This window comes from Wolffia australiana, chromosome 14 (assembly GCF_029677425.1).
Source record: "Wolffia australiana isolate 7733 chromosome 14, ASM2967742v1".
Classification (NCBI taxonomy): Eukaryota; Viridiplantae; Streptophyta; class Magnoliopsida; order Alismatales; family Araceae; genus Wolffia; species Wolffia australiana.
The window spans coordinates 359,646-371,460 of NC_135848.1; the positions used below are offsets into that span (position 1 = coordinate 359,646).

General features: G+C 38.4%; 1 protein-coding gene across 3 annotated transcripts; it reads right to left on the reverse strand.

Annotated features, from left to right (window-relative positions):
- Positions 1–862: 862 nt before the first annotated feature.
- LOC144712174 (putative LRR receptor-like serine/threonine-protein kinase At1g05700) lies at positions 863–3,608 on the reverse strand. 3 transcript variants are annotated; one of them, XM_078586373.1, is made up of 9 exons: positions 3,408–3,608; positions 3,190–3,317; positions 2,789–3,114; positions 2,116–2,603; positions 1,884–2,025; positions 1,732–1,803; positions 1,560–1,631; positions 1,390–1,467; positions 863–1,250 (listed from the first exon to the last, which is right to left on the reverse strand). In XM_078586373.1, the coding sequence occupies exons 1-9, from the start codon at positions 3,499–3,501 to the stop codon at positions 1,103–1,105; spliced, it is 1,548 nt and encodes a 515-aa protein (XP_078442499.1). In that variant the 5' UTR covers positions 3,502–3,608; the 3' UTR covers positions 863–1,102. The 3 variants fall into 3 exon arrangements, 2 of the variants coding, with proteins under 2 accessions (XP_078442499.1, XP_078442498.1); XM_078586372.1 differs by having other exon boundaries at positions 2,789–3,317; positions 3,408–3,606; XR_013583742.1 differs by lacking the exon at positions 863–1,250 and having other exon boundaries at positions 1,560–1,647; positions 2,789–3,317.
- Positions 3,609–11,815: the final 8,207 nt, after the last annotated feature.

Consider the following 11,815-nt stretch of genomic DNA (forward strand, 5'->3'; position numbering starts at 1 on the left):
CGTTCACGCTTGCCGGCCCGCGCGCCCAGCACGCACGGACTTCACCTGATCCGTTCTGCCTAAGTGCGGACGGGCATGCGCACTGTCTGCAGTGTATCACCACTTACACGGGTGATGGCCTGAGAGATCAGGTTGGGCGTCACCACCCTTAATGCATCGTAGCACTAAATAGGACTTAGTCATTACAGATCGTGAGTCTCACGCGAACACGCCCTCCTAATAAGCACGCAGGCCTCCGGGCAGGGATGCTGCCTAGTTAGGGGCCTAACAAATGGGAATAGATATGATTTCAGCCAAAAAACATGTTCCCAAATTGGATTATCCAAGTTAGTTGCCGAAATTGGTAGAGTCTAGGCCGAGATGGCTGGTCAAAAACCAATTTGGACCAGTCAAGTAGATGCCCCATGAAAGTCATTCAGGCCAAATGGGGTTTCATATCTTAACTCTTGATGGAGAAAAGAAAGCCCAAAGCGTTAGATGAAAAAAACGAGAAGATGGAAGGAAAGATACAGACTAAGAGATGGAGATAGAGAGGATAGAGAGAGTGATGGTGAGAGTGAGATGAAGTAAGGTAAGATAGAGACATGAATAGAGAGTCAGATGGAGAGAGGCACATGTTTCGAGAGAGACAAGTGATTGGTTGGGGGCTTTTGGGGGGGGGGGGGGGAGAAGGGAGATAAAGATATAAAAAAGGAACAACCAGTTCTAGAAATATAAAAACGAGATGGACAGAGAGATGGAGTATTTTATTTTTACCCGACCTAAACTGTTTAATAAAGAAAGTTTTGTTTGTCACGTGTTTTGTTATGTTAATCGTATTTTCCCTTTTACCATAGCATCCTGGGATTTCTTTCAACAGGAATTTAGAAAGAGGGAGAGATGATTGTATATATATACAATTAAAAAGAGAAAAATAGGACAGAGAGAGAGGTTTTTCTTATTGTTCCCGTTCTTATGGGTTTATCGACTACGACAACTAATAGTAGAGACGTGCAGAGCCCTAGCAGTGTGATCTCAAGAGGTGACCGTGATGAGCTAGAAAGTTTCATAGACTTGATGTGCCATTAAGAACATACGTCCCCTTATTCGCTTTAACCTTGGTTCAAGCGACGAGTAAGCCAAGCAAGGCAACGAACACAGCACCAGAAACATGAAAGCCAAGTTTGAACGATGTGGATCTGCTCTTGCCTAGAGGTGGGCTGGGACTCGGTTGAGGGGACTTTGGGCACACGGCCTCAAGACCTTCAATCCTGGAACTCAAACAAGGATGAAGACAGAAACACAATAAAATGAGACCTATGTAGCAAGAAATACTCTGATAATGCGCACTAAGCAACTTCATCATTCACAAAGTAGAAAGCGAAACAATAGATCTTATGTATATTGAACCTTAGGGAGAGCTTGCCGGCCAGTGCATTAGTGCAGAGATCCGCGGAAACTTCTCTGATCTTGTTCCCAGACAAATTCCTGATATAAAATGGGAGGTATCCGATATTCTATTATTGATAAATTAATCGAGCGGAATTTGAGCGAGAGGAGCCTGAACAACTGAAGCTCACAGCAGTTTGAGAGACGGCAACTTTGCGAGGAGTTCTGTAACTGTGATTGGAATGCTGTTATTAGACACATCCCTGGAAAAGAAACGGCCTAAAAATCAGCGTGGTAATACAGCTGATTTCATGGATCTGCGTCGAACATGATCCGCCATAACAATGCGAAAATATTTCATACAGGGTCGTCAAAGCGGTGAGATTCGCAATGGAGGCTGGAATTTCGGCTGTCAAACCGCTCGATGATAGGTTTCTACATTATGGGTCATTCATATAAAAAGGCGTTAGGGAACTAGAGTTGGGATCAAGGGTTAGCGCGACGGATCCACTCACAGGGAGACAATTCTTGGGTCTTTTGTGCCATCGTTGTAGTCGCACCCTACACCAATCCAGGTATAATCATAGGGGACGCAAGGATCTCCCTGCCAATTCCTCTGCAATTTGTATCCTGCCTTGATGTTCTGAATGGCTTGAACTAAACAGATAAAAATTTGGGTGGCGTTGATCAGTGCCTGTCTGCAAGAGTAGAGAAGGAGGAATGGTGCTCAGATCAATCCTTTCTCACCATCAACAATGTCAGTTGGAAGTTCGTTGGCCTTCTTTATGGTGAAGCTCTCCAGGGCATTGAGCATGGGAGGCAGGGTCGACGTGTTCGCGGCTCGAACGGCGACGTGGTAGGCGCCGGAAGTCTCGACAAGGGCATTCGAGATCTTGACATGAGCTGCCGTAAGGAAAAGAGCTGTGTAGTTGGTCAGGGACACTATCTCGCTACCCAAACCGAAGAGGTCCATGATCCTTGATTGGTTTGAGCGGCTCAGATTCTGGAGCTCGGCGAAATGCAACAAGACATAAACAGTGTCAGTAGGAAGACCATAGGCAGCTGGGAGTATCAACGGTGCGACCAAGTTTGAAGCCGTGATGGCCGTTTGCATAACTTGCGAGGGCACGAGGTACTTGTCCTCAGGAAATGACTTCACAGCCATGGTGGTGTTGATTGCCTGGATAGTCTCTAAGAACGGCAACCATATGCGATCAAACTTGTCGATCGGGTACCTGCAGGCCAGGTAGCAAAATTTTCTAGTGTAAGCATATCAGTTGCTTAGAAATTTTGGTGAACTATATCTATCTCGTGAATCCGGAATAACCCGGTGGTGATTAATCTTCCACCTTTTCTAGCTTCATCCTATAGAATTTTCTTTTGATTAAATTGAATAAATCCTCAGGCATCTACAGCTTACCTCAGCTGGGTTTTGGCTCCATAATTGTATCGTCGTTGACGCAACAAGCTCCGAGAGGCGTTGGCTGCAGTGTAGGAGAGATCGGGGAGCTGCCTGAGCTGGATCGTCGACACCACCGGCGTCCCCCTGCCTGTGTTGACCAAGCAGACCCATATTGTGTCGCTGTTGGCCACGGCAATGACTTCCTGGTTGTATGTTTCGCTTTGCGACAGAAGAACTGGGATCCTGGCGTGTACCCCAACATGAAAGTCAAAGTCGGGAGGCCTTTGGAGCTCGTCGTAGTTACCGTAGATGAATCCGGCTCGAACCAGGTACTTGCCCCCCACCTGTAGAGGCCTGAGATTATAGCAGTTCCTGTCCCCCTGCGGAAAGGCTCGCAAGGTCTGATACCGCCGTGGTACCTTGTTCACCTTCACGGTCTTGGTTTCCCCGGTGTCCACGTACTGTCCATCGGGGATGAAGTTTATTCTCGTGTCATCATCTACATAGTCCTCCCCTTTAGGAAGGCCGCAGTCCAGAGTTATGAATCCTGCTCAACGTCAAACGAGCTAATCATAAACGGGGCTGTCTCTATCGCGAAGAACAACACAGTTGTGTTTATCCTCAATCTGTAGATTACCTGGTTGGGCGTTAACCGCAAAGCAGAGGAGGATCAGGAAGAAGAAAGAGGAGCCTACGGCTTGGAGGCCTCGGCAAAGCTTCGGCAAACTCATCGTCCTCGCTCCAGTCGGCGGAAGGAAGGATTCGACATGAAAACGAGCAATGAAGACAATTTTCTTGCGCGTCCTCTCTCTACAGATGAGGTGGCTTCGTCAAGAAGCTATCTTGACGGGAATGGGCGTGAGGAACCAGAAGACTCTTCTTTCGTTTGTCTGTCCTGACGTTGACATCACATGATATGATAATGAAAGGGGAGGCAACTAGAGATATTGAACAAATTAGGCTGCTTTAGCCTTCACTTTCATTTCGTATGGCGTTGACATTCGAGATTATTTTTTTGTTTGCACTGTGGTGATGCGAGTTGCAGTATTTAATCCATACTGATGAATTTCGAGAAATTATACTTTAGTTGGGAAATGGTATTTCCCCATCCGCAAAGGGAAGTTTCCATTCATATTTGGTGGGCCTCATCCAGTGACGTCCAGTCATCTGTGGAACCCACCAAAATAAGAATAAAACTTGACTTTGACTCGTCCTCTCTCGCTCTCTCTTGTCTTCGTACTTTCCGTTCCGCCATTATTTCCTTGACCCGGTGGTTCGATCAAGATTTGATCAGAATGGGATTAAAAGAGATCGAATCTTCCAATAGAAAAAGATTCGGTCGTGTTCGATCTACATTTTCGATGGATTCGATTCGAAAAATCGAAATCAATTTAAATGCATTGCAACTGTTTGAACGAGATCGGATAGTTGAAGAAAAAAGCAGGAACATCTCTATCTCATGCTCCATCGCTCTCTCTCTCTCTCTCGCTAATTCTCCCTCTCTCTCTCTCTCGCTGATTCTCGCTCTCTCTCTCTCTTGCTTGCTCGCTCATTCTATCCCTCCCTCCTCTGGCTCTCTCTGTCCCTATCGTGATCTCTCCCTCTCTTTATTGTGCTCACTCTCTCTTTCTCTCTCTCTCTCTCTCTCTATCTCTCTCTATCTATCTATCTTGTTCTCTCTCGCTCGTTCTCTCTCTCTCTCTATCTATCTTGTTCTCTCTCGCTCGTTCTCTCTTTCTCTCTCTCTCTCTATCTATCTATCTTGTTCTCTCTCGCTTGTTCTCTCTTTCTCTCTCTTTCTCTCTCTCTGTCTCTATCTATCTATCTTGTTCTCTCTCGCTCGTTCTCTCTTTCTCTCTCTCTCTCTATCTATCTATCTTGTTCTCTCTCGCTCGTTCTCTCTTTCTCTCTCTCTCTCATGCTCTCTCTCTTGTTCTTGTAGGCGAGTCTCAAACTCGGCTCTCTGCCGATAGCCAAGTCAGCGAGGATGCTGACGTGGCCCAATGGGACTCTCTCGCTAGTTCTGTTTTCTATTATCTCTTTCTCTCTCTCTCTCGCTAGTGCTCTTTCTAGTTCTCTCTCTATCTCTCTCTCTCACTAGTTCTCTTTCTAGTTCTAACCCTCTCGCACACGCTCTCTCGTTCTCTCTTTCTCTCTTTATCGCTCTGATTCTCTCTCTCCCTCTTGCTCCATCTTTCTCGCTCTGATTCTCTCTCCAGCCTCTATGATTCTCGCCTCTCCCCCTCTGGCTCTCTCTCTCATTCTGTCTCGCGTTCTCTTTCTCTCTCTCTCTCTCTCTCTCTCTCTCTCTCTCTCTCTCTCTCTCTCTCTCTCTCTCTCTCTCTCTCTCTCTCTCCTTCTCTCTCTCTCTCATTTTGGAAGATCAATGATAAGTCGAAGACTAGCCAGTGGATAACCTAGTTTCCCTTTAGACAGATCCGTTTTACGCGGATTCATTGTTTCATATAATTAACCAGAAACACTAGACCCCTTGGTCGTGGCAGTAGCTATTCTTCAATTATTTTTCAAATTCATAAACTCTTAGATTCAACGGACTCGCCCAAATCTCAGTTTATAAAAACAAAAGAAAATGTATGCTAATATGCTGGTTTCTTGGCACACTAAAAATATGAAGAGTATATCACCGGACAAGAAGAGAGATATTTCACAATAAAATATATAGAAAGGGGATTGTCAATCGAACATTCGTGATTCAGTATCTTGTAAGCGTGTGACGCCATTGTGGGCTGATAACTACAGGCCACATACTCCTCATGGCCTCTGGTCTTCTGGCCTGCTCCAACAACCAGCTAGCCGGCTGAGCTGTTCCTCAAACCCACTAACCCACTCTATTGATCAGATTAACCCAAAAACTTTCTGAAATTAATATAAATAATCCTTTGAACTATATGTTCTTAATTGATAAATTCATTTTAAAAAAACTGAAGTAATAAAAAATCTAGTAACTCGGGGAATCAAATTAAGTAATGTAACTTTATCCAATGACTTTGGACACCATTTCATGAGGACTATTTGATATTTTCTTATTTTTAAAATTATACAATTAATTATCAATGAATTATGAGAATATGTATTAAATGAATGATAACATACATTATTGATGCAAATCAAATGCATCAAATTATGATTAAGGTTATGTAATTGCATATTCAAAATATATGTAATGGATCGTATTGACAGCCAATAAATAACATCCCAACTTCTGATAAGTTATCATTTCTTTATGATCTCATCATGATTTATTTATCATTACATACATCCTTGATCTTCATTATAAGTATCACATATGCCTCTTAATGAATATGTTTCCTTGAATAGATTTGAAATTTGTGGTTTGCTTGCACCGCATATATGTGATTGGTTTGCGAGGAGATCTTATGAAGTCTACCTGAGGGATTCGAGGTGGCATCAAGCTGAAAAGATATGCTTGTAGTTTCATAAGATAAATGTTTGGTGAGCTTCACAGACTGGTTTGTGAATTGTATAACCTTTGATTTCATAGTGAGGAGAAAAAGGATAATATTCACCAATATATTGAGGTATAGTAAAGTACACCTGATGGATGAACTATTAGGTTTTGTAAATTATCAAAATGGGGATATTCTTAGAAATTACGTAGTCTTGATGGGTAAATATTTATATTGAATTGATTTTGACAATGCTATGATGAATTTTGTGAGACATAATATAGACATCAACTATGCGGATAGACAAGGGGGCAAGAGAGTAGAAGAAAAAGACAAATATGGAGAGAGAGAGAGAGAGAGAGAATAGTGAAAAGATATGGAGAAAAGGAGATGTATATTGATTACATGACAAATGCATAAATATTCCAATACATTTTAGATGTTTTGTATCATTAATTTATAATTTATCATGTTATTATTTGAATTAACCAAATATTTATGCATTTGCTAGAAATTTCAATGTTTGCACATTATGGTTATTTTTCACTAACTTCATTGACTTCTATGAAGTCAAACAGTTTGATTACTGATGACTATTTTATAGTTACAAATGTGCAGAATTTACAGGAATCAGAAGATACAATTCTTAGGGAACTTGAGAATTTTTTAAGCTTAGTGATTATCGAAATGGGCTGAAATGATGAAATCGTGTTGTAGGCTTCTAAAAGAGAAATCAGAGGGACTTGGGCCATGACATGACCTACCTATTGAGACTTCAGACACTTTAAAAAATAAAGAAGCTGGAAATTACAAGGCAAAGCTCTCAACCGCCGGAGAAAAATAGGCAAATGGCAAGAAAAGAGAATAGGGAATGCCCCAAGGGATTATTTTAGTAATTCTTAAAATTTATAAATACTCTTTTTCTCCCTCATTTCCCCTCATTCTGGAATTGCTCTAGCATGTGGATGGCCAGCGGGAAAAGGCATATTTCAAAATACATGTTGTTCAACCTTCTTAATGTAAGTTTTTGTTGAAGTTTTTAAGGCATTGCAAAATGCCTAATCCTGTCAAAATATAAGGATACAGACTTGATAGGACACAAGACTTGCATTTTTTCATAAAAAATGTCCTTCATTATCCATCAATTTATCCTTTAAAATCATCCCTTTCTCACTCCAAACACTCATTTTCTATACTTTCTCTCTCTAGAATAAACTATTTATTTCTCTAGATCTTAATCCATATCCCTAGTTCATTCCCTCAAAATTTCATAAAAAATGTCCTTCATTTGCACCTTCAAATTCTATCTCAACTTCTTCTACACCCTCTCTTAATTTTCTCTCTCTATCTCTTCATTTCAGTCATTTTCTCTCTCTCGAAACCAATTTATTTCTCTCCCTAAAAGCCATTCCTATATCTATCAAGATAATAACTCCTTCATTTCAAATTTTAAAAAAATCGTGTTTGAATTCCCATCACTTAGGGCAAAAAAGCGCACTATGCAGGACTTACATAAATCGGCTAAGTCCTGCCATAATCCGGCTGACCCAAGTATAGTTCCCGATTGTCCGGGATGTGGATGACGAACGGGAAGGGAAAAAGATCATCCCGTCTGATGTCCGGAGTCAGTGCAGGGATGTGGACAGGAGAGTTTTTTCATTCCACGAAAAAAATCATCTCGTCCGCATCTCGACTTTGCTAGTTTCACACCGTTCGGAGAAAATCCGTCCCGTCCCTCGTCCCGAACAAAAAAATCACGTTTAAAAGTTTTGATATCATTTGATTTTTTGGGGAGTTAACCGCCAAAGAATTGAATATTTGAATTGAAAAAAGATACAATTATAAGAAAAATAAGAGTTTAAAGTAATTTTGAAAGTTGGAGGGACTCTTTTTCAAATTTCGTTGCAAATATGCCCTTAAAACAACTCTCGATCGCGTATTTCAGGTGTAAATATCCAATAAAAATTGTTCCAAGGTCTGATTGAATTAATATGGATTTTCCTAAGTTTTTAGGCAAATATGGAGGAGAGAGAACGCGCAGGGACATATGTACCATTACTTTCGGGCGTCATCAGGTTTCGGGCACAAAAAAGTAGGGACTTTGATGAAAAATGTCATGGAATTGATATAGTGATGCCACATGGCAAGATCTCAACCGTCATAAGCAAATTTTGTGGATTTTCATCCATCCCATACCGTCCATCGTCCGAGACCTTCGGATGGGACGGTTTTTTCATGGACGATGCAAAAATTGTCGTGTCCCGTCGTCTTGAGATGAATTTCCATCCCAGTATTCATCCAATCTCACAGAGGGGATGATTTTTTGTCCTAGGATGAAAAAATTGTCCTATTCGCGTCCCTCCACTATAGGCCCAAGAGGCTGCCTTAATTTGGCTAACCCAATTGGGCTGATCCAATTAAGTTGACCCAAAATGCTACCTTAATTGGGCTGACCAATATGTAGTCCTTCACGGGCCACACCGGGCCCTGCCAATCCCATAGGACCAACCCGCTCCACCACTCTGCCGCCGCTTCCCCCTACCGATGCTGGCAATCAATGGAAAAGGTAAATTTATAATTTTAGCATTTAAAAAATTTAAAAAAAATTAGAAAAAATCAAGAGAAATTCATAAAAATTATTTTCTGCATTTACAATTTTCAAAAAAATCAGGAAATATCTCTAAAACTCGTCTAATCAAATACTAGTGATTTTGACATCTAAAAAACTTCTTAAAATTTATTGAACTCTCATTTTTAATATTTCTTGTGGTTTTTAGTGTTTATTAATATCCAGAAAATTCTTAAAATATTTATTTTCTATTTATTGTGTTAATTAGAATTATGAAAATTATTCTCAATATTTTACTGTTTTTCCTTGTATTTCTGCTTCAATTTTGATCATACTAGATTAATAAAATTAACTAAAAATCCAAAAAATTATATTTCTCACTTTTAAAATCATTTCCTTCTGTCCAAGTTTGAAAAATTCTGAAATTAAATTTCCGCCTCTCTACGGATTGACCCCTTGCACTATATTAATTATATAGTTAACTGGAAATTTTCATGATTATTGTTGGTTAAGTATGAATTAAAACAAATACATTAAACCCCTAAATTTGGACTTATCTTACATATAGAGAGCGGGATAAAAATGACGCAAAGAAAAATCAATGGAGAGAGAAGGATCAGTAGCTGAAGAGTATAAAAGAAATATCTTAGAGGAAATATAGGCAGAGAAAAATATGAACGAGAGATAAACACATAGACAGAGAGGGAGAAGGAAGAGAGAGATGGAAAGATAGATGGATGAAAAAAGGGAGAGAAATAGATAAAGAAAGACAGAGAAAGAGATACATATATAGACAATCTGAGGGACAGTGAGAGAATGGTATGGATGGAAAAAGAGGGACGTCAAAAAGGGTTTAATTTAGGCATTTCTTACTCTTTAGTGGACTGAGGGGTTTCATTCTAGAAGTTTTTTTTTGCACCTACGGGTTTCTGTTATATTTATCGGACCATCCAGAGTCAATTATGAGACTGAATGAATAGTGAAGAGAGATAAAGAGAAGGTCAAGAGATAATATAAAAGTGATATGGGGGGGAGGGGGGGAGAGAGTTATGGCCACGGAGATGGAGATGTATGAAAAGAGAGAGAGAGAAGGGTTTAATTAAAGGCGGTTTGCTCTTCTCATTCTTAATCTTTTTTATGGTTTAATGAAATAAGGTTTTCATGCCAGTGCCAATGAAATTGGATAAACTGAAATATATTTTTGAGGAGGGTTACTTTAACCAAACAAGCTAAAGAGTGACTAGGGTTTGTCATTTCTTACCAAAATGTGGTAAAACCAAACCAAACCGAAATTAGTTGTACCAAAAGTTCCGTACCGGGTTCAGTTTCAGGAGAAAACCAAACCGATAACCTAACCGAATATTATATTAACAAAAAAATGGGACAATACATATGTTGATAGTGATTTTTGAAGTTGGGACCAGTAATACTTTCACAACAATCTTGTGGCAACTGCGCTAGCCAGCTTTATGCTTTAGAAAATGAAATAAACAATATTAATCCATAATATAATCTTTATGCAAATAATCCATTTATGAAAAATGCAGCAATGCAAAAAAAGGATAGATACACAAATAAAATGAAAGAAAAATACATAAATATGAAAATAACATAAATTTGCAAATAAAATATACGTAAAATATATAAATCAGAAAATAACATATATAAAAAATACATAAAAATGCAAATCAGATAAAGGCATGAATAACATATAAAAAACATCAATTTTAAAATAACATATATACATAAATAACCTAAATGCGAAATTATGATAGATACACATATAACATATATGAATAATATATAAATATAAAAATAACATATACAAAAAATATATAAAAATTCAAATCAGATAAAGGAATGAATAACATATAAAAAATACATAAATTTAAAAATAACATATATACACAAATAACATAAATGCAAAATTAAGATAGTTATCCATTTAACATATAAATATAACATAGACAAAAAATACATAAATACCCAGATCAAATAAAGACATAGATAACATATATAAACAATACATAAATATGACAATAACATCAATACACAAATAACATAATTACAGAAATAATGTAAAAACAAAGAATATTAACTTATAAATAACGTTAATATGAAAATAACATAAATATTCAAGTACAAAAATAATATAAATACAAAAATTTAAACACCTAGATATGTAATCGTGTAAGTACTTAAATATTTAATTATATAAATATGTAAATGTATGACTATGTAAATATGTAAATCTATGACAATGTTAATGCATAAATTCAAATATAAATATATAAAAATGTGGCACAAATACAGTTTGGTCTTTGATCATGTAATGAATCCATAGAAATAATGGAATCTTTACATAGTACATATGTTTATTAACTCTTTTAATAGTATTTTTTACCTAAATTTTTACTTTGATTTTTTTGCTTTCAATATGATTTTTTTAAGAGGGATGTGACCGAACTTATAGGTTTACTGAACCAAAACTGAATTCTGACCTAACTGAGACCGTACCGACGTTTAGGTATAGGTATAGGAATTGGCCAAAAACTGATGCCGAGACTGAAACTGTCATTCCCTAAGAGTGACTTTTTTTTTTTGCAAATCAACTTGCAAATAAAAATGTACACTTCTACAATAATATATCTAATCTCCAAACGTACTGTATCTCCATTTTCAGGGCCAACAGTCTGACGGTCTACCTCGAAAGGCTCGTAATACCTGACAGAGAGAGACTACCGGACATAGAGAGGCTCGTAATATCAAAGGAGGATGATTTGAAAAGAGATTTCCCATGTTGGAATAAAACATGTCAGTGGTGAATAAGAAAAATCAACAACACAAGGATGAAGAGATAGATATGTAGCCGAATAGAGGGATAGATCCATAGTTTTTTTTAACCAGGTTTACAGTGTTTTTTAAATTCTTTATTTATATGTCCCCCATTTGGACATAGACTGGGGTCCTCGAAATTGCGGCGATGTTCTATTTAATGGGACTAGCGAAAATATCAGCCAAAAAACTTGTTCCAAAATTGGATTATCC